The 16,624-nt window shown below is 40.2% G+C and overlaps 10 protein-coding genes across 10 annotated transcripts; 6 read left to right on the top strand and 4 right to left on the bottom strand.

Moving 5' to 3' along the window:
* Positions 1-62: 62 nt before the first annotated feature.
* On the bottom strand, positions 63-1,229 carry C5L36_0E01320 (uncharacterized protein; the record flags this gene model as incomplete). The annotated part of the gene is made up of 1 exon (XM_029467686.1): positions 63-1,229. The coding sequence occupies one exon, from the start codon at positions 1,227-1,229 to the stop codon at positions 63-65; it is 1,167 nt and encodes a 388-aa protein (XP_029323546.1).
* Positions 1,230-1,575: 346 nt separating this feature from the next.
* C5L36_0E01330 (uncharacterized protein) lies at positions 1,576-2,376 on the bottom strand (the record flags this gene model as incomplete). The annotated part of the gene is made up of 1 exon (XM_029467687.1): positions 1,576-2,376. One exon carries the CDS (start codon positions 2,374-2,376, stop codon positions 1,576-1,578), a length of 801 nt encoding a protein of 266 aa, XP_029323547.1.
* Positions 2,377-2,933: 557 nt separating this feature from the next.
* Positions 2,934-3,890, top strand: C5L36_0E01340 (uncharacterized protein; the record flags this gene model as incomplete). The annotated part of the gene is made up of 1 exon (XM_029467688.1): positions 2,934-3,890. The coding sequence occupies one exon, from the start codon at positions 2,934-2,936 to the stop codon at positions 3,888-3,890; it is 957 nt and encodes a 318-aa protein (XP_029323548.1).
* Positions 3,891-4,087: 197 nt separating this feature from the next.
* C5L36_0E01350 (uncharacterized protein) lies at positions 4,088-5,416 on the bottom strand (the record flags this gene model as incomplete). Its single annotated transcript, XM_029467689.1, has 1 exon — positions 4,088-5,416. One exon carries the CDS (start codon positions 5,414-5,416, stop codon positions 4,088-4,090), a length of 1,329 nt encoding a protein of 442 aa, XP_029323549.1.
* A 680-nt stretch (positions 5,417-6,096) lies between these two features.
* On the bottom strand, positions 6,097-7,446 carry C5L36_0E01360 (uncharacterized protein; the record flags this gene model as incomplete). The annotated part of the gene is made up of 1 exon (XM_029467690.1): positions 6,097-7,446. One exon carries the CDS (start codon positions 7,444-7,446, stop codon positions 6,097-6,099), a length of 1,350 nt encoding a protein of 449 aa, XP_029323550.1.
* A 1,109-nt stretch (positions 7,447-8,555) lies between these two features.
* On the top strand, positions 8,556-11,255 carry C5L36_0E01370 (uncharacterized protein; the record flags this gene model as incomplete). The annotated part of the gene is made up of 1 exon (XM_029467691.1): positions 8,556-11,255. The coding sequence occupies one exon, from the start codon at positions 8,556-8,558 to the stop codon at positions 11,253-11,255; it is 2,700 nt and encodes an 899-aa protein (XP_029323551.1).
* A 244-nt stretch (positions 11,256-11,499) lies between these two features.
* On the top strand, positions 11,500-12,255 carry C5L36_0E01380 (uncharacterized protein; the record flags this gene model as incomplete). The annotated part of the gene is made up of 1 exon (XM_029467692.1): positions 11,500-12,255. One exon carries the CDS (start codon positions 11,500-11,502, stop codon positions 12,253-12,255), a length of 756 nt encoding a protein of 251 aa, XP_029323552.1.
* Positions 12,256-12,801: 546 nt separating this feature from the next.
* On the top strand, positions 12,802-13,104 carry C5L36_0E01390 (uncharacterized protein; the record flags this gene model as incomplete). Its single annotated transcript, XM_029467693.1, has 1 exon — positions 12,802-13,104. One exon carries the CDS (start codon positions 12,802-12,804, stop codon positions 13,102-13,104), a length of 303 nt encoding a protein of 100 aa, XP_029323553.1.
* A 591-nt stretch (positions 13,105-13,695) lies between these two features.
* On the top strand, positions 13,696-15,177 carry C5L36_0E01400 (uncharacterized protein; the record flags this gene model as incomplete). Its single annotated transcript, XM_029467694.1, has 1 exon — positions 13,696-15,177. The coding sequence occupies one exon, from the start codon at positions 13,696-13,698 to the stop codon at positions 15,175-15,177; it is 1,482 nt and encodes a 493-aa protein (XP_029323554.1).
* Positions 15,178-15,712: 535 nt separating this feature from the next.
* On the top strand, positions 15,713-16,612 carry C5L36_0E01410 (uncharacterized protein; the record flags this gene model as incomplete). The annotated part of the gene is made up of 1 exon (XM_029467695.1): positions 15,713-16,612. The coding sequence occupies one exon, from the start codon at positions 15,713-15,715 to the stop codon at positions 16,610-16,612; it is 900 nt and encodes a 299-aa protein (XP_029323555.1).
* Between the last annotated feature and the right edge of the window lie 12 nt (positions 16,613-16,624).

A 16,624-nucleotide genomic window follows, 5' to 3' on the forward strand; every position in this document is an offset into this window, starting at 1 on the left:
TGTATGTGCATACATATTTAAATATCTGAGTAATTGCCCACAACTACACCAGGTCAATGTAACTAACGAGGACCTAACTTGTCCAAAATTCTTGGACCCTGTTCTTCCCATTCTTGTTTGGTTATCCACATGTGCTCTTTGTCGGCCATGATGTTAGCCAAAACAGCACCACCTATGAAAACCATATGCTTTCTACGTGGAGGGTCTTCAATTCTAACTTTGAATTTATCCAATCGAGTAGGATCATTCTTCAAAACCCTTGTGAACCACAACTGTTTTAGTTCCTTCTCCAATCTTGAAGGTAATCCCGGGTACATTGAAGAACCTCCTGATAAAACAATGGATTTATAAAGGGTCGATCTAATATCAACATCACAGGATTGAATGGTATTGAAAAGCGCCTCTCCAACACCTGGCTGTTCAATGTCAACAAGAGATGGTTGGAATAAACATTCTGGGGCTTCAAATCTCTCAGAGCCAATCTTAATAACTCTACCATCTGGCAATTCGAAGTTCTTGACCAAAGTTGTAGTTTCGTTTGCTAGCTTGGTATCGAAATCCAAATCATACGAGGCATAACATAGCTGTTCCTTTATTTGTCTAACCGTATCAAAATCTGCTGTTCTATTGAAGGCATAGCCTCTTCTTAAGAGTAAATTGATCAAATTTCTAGTGACGTCTCTACCGGCAACATCCAGTCTCCTGGTCTGGTGGTTCAAAACAACAGATTCGTAGACCGGCACAATATGCGTAACACCATCACCAGAATCAACAACAACACCAGATGACAACCCCTGAGCATAAAGTGCCAACACTGCCTGGATTGCAACATAAACGCCTCCAAAGTTGTACTTCTCAAACATCACATTACACATGTTCTCTCTATTCTTCAATGGATTCATTGGAGGTTCGGTCAACAACACTTTTCGACCTTGTGGATTTATTTTCATACGTTCGTAGAATGCATAATCCCAAAGGTGTTCCATATCTTCCCAATTCTTGATGATTCCATTTTCCATTGGGTATGAAATTTGAAGCATACTTCTCATTGCTGCCGCCTCATCACCACACATAATGTCCTTGATCTCTAAGTCACCTTCCACAGTACGTTCCTCAGCTCTTAAGATTGGACGTCCAACCATTGAAGGGAACGTATGGTCGGGGAAATTGGTCCCTGCTCTTCCAATCTTAACAAATCCAGTACCTTGGTCTAACACGATGGGTTCCATTCTAATGCTCTTTACTGCTTTTCAACGATTTTCAGTTTGGAATCTCTCCAATTGTTTTATAAGCCTTAAAACCTCCCAATTGCAATTCATCCACTACACACAATCCTCCGCTCACATTGTAATATAACTCGCCTTAAGTGCACACACCATAGAGGAAAGAAAATGGAAGGCGCGGAATCTCCAACCTCCCCGTCGCTGCCCTCCTTTCAAAAGTAAGATACTTTACACTTGTGATAGACAAATATAGACAACTACACACAAGTTCTACGGCTTTTCCCTGGCAAAACAAGGTACATGGAAGTGGTCGATATGGGAATTAGGAAATAGGAAGTTGCACTACCCTATCTTAGCCAAGCATAGACCTCTTTCTTCCACGCATTCTAACCTGTAGGAGCCTTCTCTCCACTTCAACACAGGCAGAAGTCTTTTTGTGGACATCGTAGCATAGGCTGTACCCTTCAAGGAGCCATTCATTGTACAGTTGCGAATATAGCGAGTGCGTTGAAGAGAGGGCCCTCTCCAAGACATACAAATCCACGGCCTTATCTTCTATCAATGCCGAGTAACTTGATAGTCCAAAGTCAATCAACGAGAGCCCCAATCCATCCTTGCCTTCCTTAATTAGCACAATGTTGGAACTAGTCAAATCACCATGGACTATATCGTTCATGTGTAATTTGGCAATCGATTCGCCAACTCCTCGCATGACATCCTTAGCTTCAATACCCAAGGCATGTGCCTCACCACAGCTTTCCAGCCACCATAGCCAGTTCTTCAAACTGCTGAAATCCCCATTCTCTAACCGAAACCCAAGATACTCCATCCATATAATTCCATTAGGAGCATCAAGTCCAATCAGTTTGGGCGCCTTCACCCCAAGAGAATTCAGTTTGTATAAAAGTCTGGCCTCACTGGCCGTCCTGCTCTTTGTAATTTGAAGATCTAAAACCTCGTGTCTATAAGGCTTTCTCGGGCGGTACTTGATGATGTATTGGTTGCTGTTAGAAATGCCTCTCGGATTTATATCTCGTGGTAAATAGGGATGTTGGTCTGTGATGAAAACAAGCGCTTCTGCTCCTTGCGAAACAAGGCGGATGTCAAACCCCGGCAATATGCCCTTGACACATTCGATTAGTTCTGTACTCATTGGTCTCTGATTCGTTGACGAACTCCTTCTCTAGCTTACTTTTCTTCTTCTTCCTTTTCTACAATTTCCCAGTACGAAAAATTACACCTTTTCTATAATTTCTGCATCTATTCAAACATCCTTCTAGTAGAGAAACTTCCGTTTCTGGAAGAGCGAGGAGGTAAAAAAAAAAAAAGCAGACAAAAGATACGAGGCAAAAAATAGTACTATTCACAGCAGCTTGTATGTTCTGTCCTTAGTCAACAACGCAGTTTCCTTAGAGAAAGTGGAAAGTTCACGAAAACAAGCTGTGCCACATAGACAGACCTTTTGGATTCTTGTGGAAAACAAGTTCTAAGAGGAACATTGCCAAAATACGCGTTAAAAACGGCAAGTGGTGAGGTTTGATTTGATTTGATTTGATATAATTTGATTGATAACAACACCAAAAGTTTGTTCTTCCTGAGCACGAAACCCCCGATATAGTGACAACCTGACAAAAGTGATAGCCAAGCTGCATCTTTTGAATTGGACTTTTATCCCGTGACGCCTTAGAGACTGTTTCCAAGGCATCCATTATGAATTCCACTCAGCCGTCTACACCTCTAGGAGGTGATCTACAAGGACCACGACATGCGAGTTTAGATGATACCACCGGGATGTCACCTACAACACAATTCCCAACCAACATGAAAAAAATAGGAGATCTACCCTTTCAGACCAGCTATGAAGAATACGATCGGTTTATATCTGAGATCACGGCACGTCCAGTGAGTGGCGCCGAGGGTGTCGAAACTAGTCCTAGAGTAGGGGACCACGCATATGTGGATCCTGTTTGTTTCAATGGACATTTGAAGAACGTCCGGCTTTTAGAATCGAGGTTGAATTACAGGTTTCTTGAGCTAGAATCAAAATTGAGGTTCTTGAGGTTATTGGCAGCGGGAACGGACTTAAAACAAGATGATTTGGCTTTGATAGAGGCGGATTCTGAGGCCATGAGCCAACAAGTGGAGTCACTTGAAGCACAAGTTGAAGAGTTGAAGAAAATCGGGAAAAGCTTGCGAAAGAAAATTGGGAAATGCGTCCAACAGGCTGAAATCAGGAGATGTATTGAGGGTAAACCTATTTTACAAGATGAAATTAATACAATGATGCATGAAATAGCTGAGGCTAGGGAGTTCTTCAAAGAAAACGGGTTATTTGATGAACCCGGATTGGAATTGTTAGAGTGGGCAAAAATGTTTGTCAATGAGAATCTTCTGGGTGCCGAATTGCTCGTTAATAACATTGACAAGCTGAAGAAGGAAACCAGAGTTTTGAAAGAGGAGCTAACTAGAGTAGAGGGAAAGATAGTCAGTATGGAAGAGCAAGAGAAGTCCCTCGATGAAGAGATTGGGAGGTTACAAGCTGAAAAGGAAGCTCTTGAAAAGCATCTCTCTCAATTGGACCAAACTGAAGCATCGGATAATGACATGCGATTGTCGAATGAATACTCGGCAATCACTAAGCTTGTAGAGACATGGGAAACGTTCTGAGATTTGGTGGTTGGGCAAAGGTAATATGAGTTTTATGAGAAAAATGGGTCTATACAGAGAAATTAATATATAAAGAGGAGTAAAGAAAACAGGAAGAAGAAAAGCTATAAATAATTAAACTGGAGTGCATGAATGGAGGGCAAAGATGTAAGAGATACACAACTAAGTGTCTTGTTATTGAATAATATCTAAAAAGTTCAATGGATTGGTTCATTTCGACGCATCAAAAAGGCTCCCATTGCTCCTAAATATCCCTCGTGGTTTAAAAAGTATGCCTTCTTCTCACCCTGAGACCAAAAATCAATTGCAAAACTCAACGTCCTTATTGTTTGATTGTGATTTCTAATATATGAGCCTGCAAAATAGATTTTCTTTAGATCGTAACGTTGGGCCTGCAAATATGAAATTTGTCCAATGTTGTACGAGACAGCATAAAGCATCGATCTTGCAATGTCTCGCTGATCGAACTTCTCCAGTCTTTCCATTCTGGATAATTTTTCACCAGTTTTGGTATCTAAAACTTCTTTGAATACTTTACCCATTGATGAAGCTATATGATTTGATTTTAGTCCAATTTTGTTGTAAGATTTCCCATAAATATCACCAACTAATAGATCGACATTTTCGTTGTTCCCCAATGAAGCCATCTCGAGCATTTCATCAAAACTGTTACAATCTGTCAAAATCGAAAGCAACCCCCACAAAGTACCCCCTCCAAGTGAGGAACCCCCAACCCTTTCAAAATTGCCCTCATTGGGACCAGTAACTTTGATCATTGAAACACCTGATCCAATGTTGACCAATAAGTACGGGTAGACTGACTCTGGGCTTGACGATTCATCATCCTGCTCAATTTCAATATATTTATTGTCATCTTCGTCATAATAGAAAATCTCATTCTTGATACCAGTAATAAAGAAATCCAATCCTATAATCAAACATTGCATCTCATCTTCCTTTTGTACTTTGCAGTTCAGCTTTTCAACTAGCTTGTCGTGGTACTTGTGGGCACCACCACCAGTGGCTATAACTGTAACTTCAGTCCTGCTTCGATCGGGGAAATTTTTCGTTATTATATCATTCAAGAACTCAATAAATCTGTCTATTTTATCCGTCTCAATTTTGTAAAAATTCAGTCTGACTCCTTCTTCGTTGATTGGGTCCTTGGTGAAGTAAACTACTTTAGCTAATGAGCCACCAATATCCACTGATATCTCATTAATGTCGTCTATTGAATGGTTTGGTAGACAAATATCTTTGGTCTCTGGTATATTGTCGAAAACATACTGATTGGAATCATTGACAATGTGAGCATTCAGCACGTTGAGAGGTTTTTGGTTACTGCAATGGTTGTGTCTATATATACTACTCTGCCTGGATGATGTGCCGCTAGTTGCAGCTGATGAATAGTTGTTCTCGTCCACCGTGAAGTCATATTCGGATGCAGGTGTGCCCTTGCTAATCTCAGTGTCAGTTCCTGCACTTGGACCTACCTGGTTTATATGGGTATTGTCATTCAAGGTCATTATTTCAAAGTCTAAAAGGTGTAATTGATTCTGTAGGCTGGCAAACTAGTCCTCTCTGATCTGTTTTTCCCTTTTAATTCAATGACTATTCTGTGTTTCTTATTCAGCTGAATATTTGTACGAAAAAAATCGCTTTAATATAGTTGCTGATTCTTCAGGTTCCCTATCTCGGTAGTCAAATCCAGAACAACACAAAGCAAAATAAAACAGAACCCACTATTGCTCTGTCTACCGTAACCGTCTTTATTATCGTAACTCTACCAAGAAAATCGTACCCCGCTAGAGACCCGTTATGGGCGCTATACCCTTTTTCTCCTTTTCCTTTTTCTTCTCCTTCTGGGAGTGACAACAGTTTTTCTTACTCCCCCCCCCCCCCCCCCCCCCCCCCCCCCCCCCCCCCCCCCCCCGTTATTTTTTCCACGCGCTTTTCCAATTTTTCATCCTTCGTTCCGCAGATGCTGTGACTCCTCGTCATTAACGCGGGGCTCAGCTGTATCTGTCGTTTATTTCTCACCAAGTTTCGTTTCGGACATTTTAAACTGTTATATAATTGCAAGGATACATAAAAAGACAGAGGAACAAGACAACAAGACAAGGTAAATGTTGATAAATAGATAAACAGAGTAAACAAAGAGAGAACTAGTCAGTTATATACGCTTGGCATGATGTGGTTGTAGTTGTTACCATTCAAGACCTTCAGCCGGTGTAGATCCCATACATTCAATGCCAGCACACATCTTCTCCAGTTCTTCTGCATCCTTGCTCTGTGATGCCGACAAGGCTGCAGGGTTCACTGGATGGCCGGCTGCCTCCTCAATGGCATAGTGTTTCTTAACCAAATCACGAACAAGACTTTGGTAATGTAAAACTCCTCTCTCCCTCGTTGGATGTAAATAACCGGTTTTGTAGATTCCATTGTTCAAATTCTTTTGTGTTGCCTCACAGAGGTTATAATCTTCAATCTCAACTTGCTGAAGAAAATCAACAAACTCTTTCTTCTTGTCGTCGTTTAACCCCTTCTTTGTATAGATATCGTACTGTAAGATGGTTCTCTTGGCGGTGATTGGCAAAACACGGATGGAATACCAAGCAGGAGAATAACAATTGACGCCATTGTTTGGGAAGAGATAGCACCACAATCCATTGAATTCCCCACCTGGGTTTTCCCTCTTTTTGGTAACTTTCTTTGGGGCTTCCTTTTTCTTGCCAAACCCAAACCAAGAAGATTCCCTATCCGGATCCTCCTCCTCCTTAATCACCTCGTCAACCATTTCGGTGATTTTCGCATAATGTCTACAGTAGTTACCCTTAGGGACAACCTTGTAAGTCTCCATCTTAAATGCCTGATTAAGGCCCGGGTGTGCGGTTGGACAATGGTAACATTCCTGGTATCCATCCATCAAAGTCTTCCAATTGAATTGACCATCGAGCTCATACGACATATGATACTCATAATCTCCAAAATCATATTCGTCCATTTCCTCTTGTAATCCAGCAAAAAACTCCTCAAATGGTTGGGCGTCTTCGGTGTTGTCGAAATTGACAAAAATCAAACCTTGTCTAGAGACATGAGTTTTAATTGCATACAATGAGTTTGCCTCAGGATCAAACCCTTCAACATTGTCAAACTGGGGTGCCTTCTTCAATTTACCATTGGTATCATATGACCAGCCATGATATTTACATCCAATGATAGTCGATGAACCTTGTTGCTTTCTAACAACAGGATATGCACGATGTCTGCAAATGTTATGGAACGCCTTGAATTCGCCCTCCTTTGTTCTGATAATAAAAAAGTTCCATCCTAACAGATTGAAGGCATAGTAGTCACCTGCCTTTGCAAATCTACTCTTGTGAGTACAAAAGAGCCATGATTTGGCGAAAATGGCCCGTTTTTCAAACTCTAAAACTTTTTCAGAAATCCACCAAGATGCTGGAAGTGTATGCATTCCAACGACGTTTTCCAAGGAAGCACCATCGGATGGTGGTGCCGATGGTTGGACTTTAGGTGATGCAACAGCGGTAGCCATGATAATCTTTTAGAGTCTATGTTTCTATAGTTATTAATGTTTTGTTTGATGTTCAAGAGACCACTCTACATGACTCCTGTGATTGTAAACGCCCGGGAACACGCCTTCTATTTATAATTGGCCCCCGCTCTTCAACTACATACTTATTACGGTTAAAAAGTGTACTTCCATCTCCCTTCTCTTGTTGCCTGTTTCATTGCAATCTTCATCTTCCAACCTCATGTACCATGATAAGAATCAAATTGCTCCATTGGGACGTCCGCGGAATTGGCCTGCCTCTTTAGGAAGGTTGTTTCGCCCCTCTGTTAGGGCAAAATGTTGATGGAGAAAAAAAAATGAAAGACAAGAAATGGGGGCTCAGCTTTGAATTTTTTATACAATTTCTTACAAATACACATGGACGTTCTTGCATTGACCTTCTTGCATTGAAGTTCTTGCATTGGCACTCAATTGCACTTGCTGAGACATTGCTTGTCTCTACTGGAGAAACACCACTCATTTATGTGCAATAACAAAATCTCTACTTCTCTCTTTCTTACTCTTTCTCCTTCTCCTTCTCTTACTCTTTCTCCTTCTCCTTCTCTTACTCTTTCTCCTTCTCCTTCTCTTACTCTTTCTCCTTCTCCTCCCGTGCAGCACTACAACGGATAATCCCACTGGCGTCCCACTTCTTCTATGCCAATCTAAACTTCCAATCTCTAGAAACAATCGGCATGTTTACGTAAACGTGAACGGAAGTTATTCACCCACCGATTGCTGACTCGAATTTTTTTGTTTTTCCTCCGCCATGTCATCCATCACTGCCACTGGAGGCTAAGCCTACACACGGAAATACCAATGGAGCAACTCTACGGGAAAATTCCAGTACCCATCGTGGTTTATACATATACGCTGACATTTACGCAATCACAGATATAAGTTTGAACCTACTCTGACATATATACGCACATATATAAGTATATTTGTATATGTGTATGTATGTGTATGCATATATGTATCACATCCTCCTCAAATTCTTCCATTTGAACTCTAACTGGCGTTATTGGTAACACATTACAACTTATCTCACATACTGCAGCCCGTTTTTCGTTCCATTTCCCTCGTTAGTCATGGACCATGCCACGCAACAGGTGTTCAACAACCAGCTTGTCTCATCGGGCGTGAAGATCCCCATTGTGTTTAGTGTTCAAGAACGGCTGGAGAATGGCACCCTTGGAGATTGTCGGATCAAAGACGTATCCATTCTGAAGGATCACTTGACATCGTCTATTATTTTTGACATTTCCAAAAATCGTTTGAGTGAATACACTGTGAAGTTTGAAGTATCAATCTGCAATCTGGCATCCATTCAAAGGTTACAATTAAATAACGATTCCATCAAAGCTGTGGTATATTTAGAAAATGAGAAAACTAGCTCAATTCTAGAAACTATATCACTGAAAAATTTGCTGGAATTGGGTTCAAAGAAGGTTTCCCATTTTACAAAAACTCTCAATGAATTTCACCTTGATTTAAATTTCAGCATAGACTCTTCTGACAAAAGGACAGAAGAAGAAATAACGAATCATTTCACTACCTTGCGACTTCCCTATTCCCCTCAGAGCGACCTAACCTCACTACCATCATATTTTTCCTCCGATATCTCAAGTACAAACCAATCTTTCGCGTCTTTGAATTCACTATCTCCACCATCACGTCCAAATTCAACATGTTCGAAGAAGAAGTCCATACCTAATTTCTTGAAGCCCTCGTTAAAGGGTAGTTCCAAAACAAACTCAAACATTGATATATCAACTTCAAATCCAGACCTGTATCATGAAGACACCGATGGATTTCTAATCCTTCAAATAGAGTCAGCCACAGGATTGCCGCCTTTCAAGAAAAAAACACAACTGGGCTATGATATGGATCCATTTGTCGTAGTCTCTTTCTCAAAACAGATCTACAAAACAAACGTTTGTAGGCATGCACTCAATCCATCATGGAAAAACCAGCTAATCAATATTCGAGTTAGTAAGTACTCTTTGAAATTTCTGCTGAAACTTTCCGTCTATGATTTTGATGTCTTTACATTTAATGATGATATCTGCTCTACATCTCTGGAAATTGGTGATCTAATCAATGAATCCGAACATAATAGTAATGATACTTGGACTTACAAGAAGTTACCGCTAAGTTTCTCCGATCGTGCACTCTCGAAAAAGCTTTTAAAGACCCAGAATTATATGCCAGAGCTCTCAATAAGGTTCAAGTATGTTCCAGTCAGTACCTTGGCAGGCCTAGTCCATAGTTTCAATCCAACTAAAACTAGGTGTCCATATTGTCACAAACTTGATAAAAAACATGCATCGGCGCTTCAGCATTTGTCTATTTGTCGGATGGGTTTAAAACCAAGTCAGTTTTTACATAAACACTATACAACTTCAAACCATGCATCAAGGAGATGGTATGTCAAAATCTTAGCTCATATAGCTTACGGTAGATTAACTGTTGGTGGAAATAACGCCCACATTTTGGTCCAAGATAGAGTTACTGGATTAGTTTTGGAGGAGAAAATTTCGGTTTTCGTCAAGTTAGGTATTAGGTTGTTATATAAGTCTGTCAAGTCTGATAATTCCAGCGAAAAGATCAAGAAAATGTTGAGATCCCTTTCGATTAAACAGGGTGCCAAGTATGATAAGCCTAGCTCCAAGTCTAAAATTGAGGAATTTGTCAAATTTCATGGGTTAAAATCAACACTAGTGGAATGTGAAAATCCAGACTTATCTAGCTATAGAACATTCAATGAATTTTTCAGCCGGAAACTGAAATCAGATGCAAGACCCCTTGAAGGTGGTACGGACAACCAGATAATTGTATCAGTGGCTGATTCTAGACTGATTGTTTTCAATGACATTTCGTCGGCTAAAAACTTGTGGATTAAAGGTAACGGATTTACCGTTGATAAACTACTGGGTAGGAAAGAAACCGGGGAAGTTAAATTCAAATATTCAATTGCCATCTTCAGGTTGGCTCCTCAAGATTACCACCGTGTTCATCTTCCACTCAATGGGAAAATAGTTAAAATCAATCATATCCACGGTTCTTATTATACAGTGAATCCGATGGCAATCAGATCTGCATTGGATGTTTTTGGTGAGAATGTTAGAACTGTAATTACCCTTGAAACTGAAGAGTACGGGGACGTCGAACTAGTCATGGTTGGTGCAATGATGGTTGGCAGTATTATCCTATCTGTCAAGGTGAATGATATTGTTAAAAAAGGCCAAGAATTGGGGTATTTCAAATTTGGTGGTTCAACAGTTATACTTGTCTTTAGAAACAGCAGAGAGGACTCGAATATGCCAAAAATGGTATGGGATGGTGATTTGTTATCCAATTCGAACAAAAAATTGGAAACTCTAGTTAAAGTTGGCATGAGTGTAGGTCATTCTGTTAGAAGCAAAGAATTCAGGAGAGGCGTCAAGAAAGAAGTTTCGGATAGTGAGAGAAGAGAAATTATCCGGAGGGTTACAGGTATTCCAGAGAATCCAACACCAGGGGTCGGAGACAACATCAAGGCCAAACTAGGCGGAATGATTGATGATGTGATGAGTACAAAGAGTGTTAAAAGTTACAATCAAAGGAACGAAATAGAGAATATGCTTCAATCAGATTGGGAAATCAAAGAGTTGACGACGCTTGAAGGACTAAATGACAACGGTGAACTTCGAGATCAGATCGACATCGATGTGACAAGAGGGTTTGATGGAACCAACTTTTTCCATATGTTGGATAATAGTGACGAATATAACTCATTGGATAAATAGGACTGTTTTTATATAACATAAATATGTATATTTGTAAGTAAGAGTTTGGCTTATGACTTGTTTGTAAATGTAAGGACATGTCCATTCTGGGCTGATATCTCTCAGTTGGAAGATAATGAACAATTGACTCGCGTTAAAGTTTAAAAATGGGTGGGGGAGCTGTTTGAGAGGCGAAATTGAGCTCATGTACCTCTAGTTCTTTCATCAAACAAACTATCGCTAATCAGATATACACACTAGAACAATGGTCAAGGTTTATTCATATTCCAACAATGATGAGATAGCTCAATCATTGGCAAAGTTTATAGTTTCACAACAGGATTCGGTTCTTGCAACCAAGGAGAAATTCAACATTGCTATTAGCGGTGGTTCACTAATAGGTATTTTAGGGAAAGGCTTACTGAACAACAAAGATATCAAATGGGATAAGTGGGTAATCTATTTCAGTGATGAGAGAATTGTACCATTGAGTGACAACGATTCCAATTTTGGTGCTTTTGAAAAGGAGGTTTTGGAGAAACTCGCCCATGCAGGGAAAGTTGGGCCAACGGTTGTTACAATCAACGAAAATTTAATTCATCCGGATGATCACACTACGGATGGTGAGATTGCCCAGACATATGCATCTGAGTTGCCTGAATCCGGACTGGATTTGGTCTTGCTAGGCTGTGGACCAGACGGCCACACATGTTCTTTGTTCCCAGGCCACAAGTTGTTGGAGGAGAACGAGCTTGATGTTGCTGCGCTTCATGATTCTCCAAAGCCACCACCAAGGAGAATCACATTGACATTCAAGTATCTTGCTAAATGTACTACACTAGCTTTTGTTGCCACTGGTGCAAGCAAGCAGGAAGCTCTAAAAGAGATTTTTGGAAACGAAAACAGCCAACTACCCTGTGCTATTACCAACAGGTTGGTTTCAAAAGTTAAGGGGGGTATCTGTTGGTTTGTAGATGATGATGCCATTGAAGGCGTCGACGTCCAAACCCTCAAGTACTGATTCCTATATATATACAGTGTCTCCAACCTGGCGTCATTAGATCTGTAAAGTGTACTTTTCCTCGGACCCAACTACGTCTAATACTGTACTTCTTGAACCATGTTGGTTGCATATGCTTATAACTCTTTCTGAGGATATTCTTCTTCTGTACCATGTGTTAACTAAAAAGGTGTCACGACACGGCAGTATGTTGTTGTGGCTATAATTACATGTATACAAGCACTTGAAAACCCCCAAACAAAACCATTGAAGCAGCCAAATAAACTGAGAAACTAAACTGATTTCTGACTGTAGACGGCAGAACCTACCAAGTGGATAGATCCATGTCTCCATGGATTGTTCAAGCATTACACAATAAAAATTATACTCCCTTCAACTCGCTTAATGTGTTACGAAACTTTAACAGTAAAGAATTTTATTTTTCCTTTTTTTTTCCTTTTTCTGCTTTTTCTATTTTTTCAATATCAAATTTTAATACAAATAATTTGAAGAAGTTTTTGCTGGCATATCCTGAACTGAATCCTACTCTAACCTCTATTGGCACACATGGCTCAAGGTAACCTAAAGCTTTCTAAAAAGAAGGCAGCACGTGTGACTAAACACCAGAAAAACCCAAAGGCGGCAGCGCCAAAGATCTACAAATCCAAGCACGTTTCCACAAAGGAGAAACAAGTTCAAAAACTTACAAAGCAACACCAGGCAAAATTGATCAGCAGTACGGAAAAGCTAATCAGCAGTAGGGTTGGTCATCTAGAGTTGTTGAAAGGCGACCGTAGGACACTTGAAAAGGAGGAGCGTTTAAGAGAACAGGCCAAGGCAACAAAGGCCAAGGCAGCAAGCGGTAAATAAATATGCAAGACGGTAAATCCGAATCCAAACAGGTCCGCATCATCAACTCGTGGAGCAATTCGAAACCTGTGAAGAATAGCAACGAGGTAGTGGTCTGCTCAAACTACGGGTTTGTGTTTAACAACCGTGGAGACAAAGACTCCAAAAGTAGTAAACGTACCAAGATAGAGTGATTGTATAATATTTAGTAATAGCAATATCAAAGAAAAACAGTTCTTCTATGTAACTCACTCGAATCTCTCATTGATAGACTTGATGTTTTTAGTTATTTCGTTTCTCAATTCATCATTGACAGATTTAGAGGTATCGAAAAATCGTTTCAACTTAAGAGTGTTTCCCGCTTCTTCTACCCTTCCCTTACCATTTTCTTTCTCTTTCATAAATCTCTCCTCTCTGATCTTTCGGATCTCCTCTGGTATGGCTGGACCTAACGACATGGCGTTTTAGTGTTGTGCCAATTCAGAGAAATAGCCTGCTCTCACCAATGGATAACCTTGACTCATGCATTTTATATATAAGCATACAACAAAAAATTGCATCCGTACACCGCAATCTTAAGAAGGAGGTTGCTGGCTGCCTTTCTTCCCCTTGATGTATAATTGTGGTATATCGGATACAGAGTGTAGTTTAGATGCTCCTTCAAAGAATGAAGCCCAGGCCACAACAATGAAGCTAACGTCTCTTGTCAGTGCATTGGCATTAGTGAACACAGTCACTGCAATTGAAAAAGGTGCTGTCTTCAGATTTGATAATGGGTGTAATGATGGAAAGGATAAACATATAAAGACAATCCCACAAACTGATGCAACGTTGAATCTAGCCTACGATTTTGGCGTCTCACCATTCTATAACATCGCCGAAGTCCAAGATTTGGAGAATGTCATGCTAGGAAACAAGAAGGAAGATGGCAATGACTATGAGAAGGATAAGCTAATTATCATTATCAACGGTGTCGACAAACCATCCAAATTTTTAAAAGAATATGACGTAAAGCCCGTTTATAAAGTCAAATTCAAGGACGACAGACAATCTTCAAAGTTCAAGTCATTCTTACAGAAGGTTCCTGAGCAGCTCTCACAATTGAAGGAAAAGGCCGGATATCAAATGAGTAGCTTGTCCAACGAGATTTCCATTTTAAGCGATTCAAATAAGAAGGTGTCTTACTTGGAATCTATATGGAACAAGTACTTTCATTTTGAGGAAGACCACAAATTACAATCAATGTGGAGGAATGTCAAGGAAAGCATTGCTCCTTCAAATTCCGAATCTATTCTGAAAATCAGCATTGATAAAAGATCATTGGACTTGATTAATGATAGTTCTTTTATTAACGAAATCACCCAATTAGACTTTTTCCTTAACGAAGAATTGGAAAACAACGTTAAAGAAGGTATTGTAATTGTTAATATCGATTCTCTAATTTCTATTTTCAAAAAGACAGGCTCAACTCAAACATACGAAACATGTAAGAAAATTATATCCAAGTTATTGGTTGAAAAACTGGAGAAGGTTGGTGAAACAGTAACGACTACATTGGTTGTTTTACCGCTTGATCAGTCATTGAAGAGTGTCAAGTGTGAAAAGAAATTGAAATCACACCGTAATCCTCAACACAAGGAACACCACAAGGAACACCACAAGGAACACCACAAAAAAGACAAGCCACAGCATGGAGAGCGTAAATCACACCATATATCTCCTCAAATGCTCAACAAGAGATCCGAAGAAGACATTTTTTCTGCAGAGAAGTTCCAAGGAGCATGTTACAAGAACCAGTTAGAATGCATTGAATCTACAGAATCATGTTCAGGACACGGAACTTGTACCTTAGTCGGATCGTGTTACCAGTGTGAATGTTTGCCAACAAGAGACGACAACAAGAGAACTACATACTGGACCGGCGCAGCTTGTGAGAAGGTTGATTACTCCTCCCAGTTCAATCTTTTGTTTTGGACCAGTTTGGTCTTATTAGTCACTATCGTTGGAGGTATCAAGTTACTTGTTTCCTGTGGCTCTGAGGAGTTGCCTGGTGTTCTCAAGGCGGCAACAGTTCAAACGAAAAAGGCCATCTAAGAATATTAAGCGTTTATTTGACCAACGTATACTCTAATCAGTCATTAGCGTCAAAAATAAAATAGCAAACCAAACATTAAATAAACGAATAAATACTAAATCTACATTTTTATGTCGTTAGTAATTGTACGAACCCACCGGCCCTCCACTGCAAGTAACTCTAAAATCTCGAGAGACATTAGAAATGCAGCAAATAGGCACTAAGACGGTTCAGGGTAATCAGCCCCATTAATCTCACCTCGTGCATGACGCTTCACACTATACTGAACAACAGCCAAAGCAACACGTAAAGCACTGGTTTGCCGCACTGATTATGTTAAATGAAGATTTCCAAAGATATTATTGTCTTCCAACTCCAGAGTGGGGAGTTTGCTCCCTTTTATACTCGCGCGTTTTGATGAATTTCTGCTCAGTCTGAATAAGTCTTGAGGGTTTCCAAAGCTCAGCTAGGCAATCTCTAAGAAATTGCTGGATATCAGTAGACAAATGCTTTGGAACGCCTTTAGAACAATCTGGACATCGCATTGAGGTAACGATGACGACGGTACAATTTGTTGTGCGGTATGTCAATGGACTCAAGGACACCGTAATACAGCTGGACATCCATGCAAACCCTGGCATGGTCAATAATGTCCCCATTGGATACATCAGAAACGAAATCAGGAAGATGTATCCCGAATTGGCCAAGAAGAGGTTGAAATTGCTACATAATGGTCGTGTATTGGAGTCGCATACAAACTTCTCCAAAGAAATTGCCTATTTGCAAAAGAATCTAGATGAAGACAATGGTGTAAATGACCATAATCCCAAAGAGAAGATCAACATTTATTTCCACTGCATTATTGGCGACGACTTAACAGAGAAAGAAGTAGCAGAAGAGGAGAAACTTGATCAACAACCTATCAAAAGTACAACTGATGCTCCAAAGGGGTTTGATAGATTACTCTCGCAGGGGTTCAGTGCTTCCGATATTCAAGATCTGCGTGATCAGTTTTTTAGATTACACGGTGCAAACCTTCCAAGAAATGCAACCCAGGAACAAATTACAGAATTAGAAGATCGGTGGATAGACAGTAGCGTCAATAATGAAATAGACGAGTTCCCAGCAAACATTAGGTTGTCCACCTCCGATCCAGCGGGAGATGCTTCTAATGTAGATGGCGACGATGATGGCCGTAATGGAGTGAATGCCAATGTGAACAGCAACTCAAATACAAATATGGTGAATGTGCGACAACTGATGTTTCAGCAAAACTTGCAATCACATAAGGACATGTTCTTTGCTGTGTGTATTGGATTTGCTCTTGGGGGTCTGGCTCTACTCCTACTATTCTTAGATGTGGGAGGGATCTTTGACAAGAAGACTAGAATTGCTGTACTGTCCGGTGTAGTAGTTAACTTGAGTTTTGGTCTCCTGCATTCGTGGGGTGGATAAACTTGATGTGTT

This window comes from Pichia kudriavzevii, chromosome 5, assembly GCF_003054445.1.
Source record: "Pichia kudriavzevii chromosome 5, complete sequence".
Lineage (NCBI taxonomy): Eukaryota > Fungi > Ascomycota > Pichiomycetes > Pichiales > Pichiaceae > Pichia > Pichia kudriavzevii.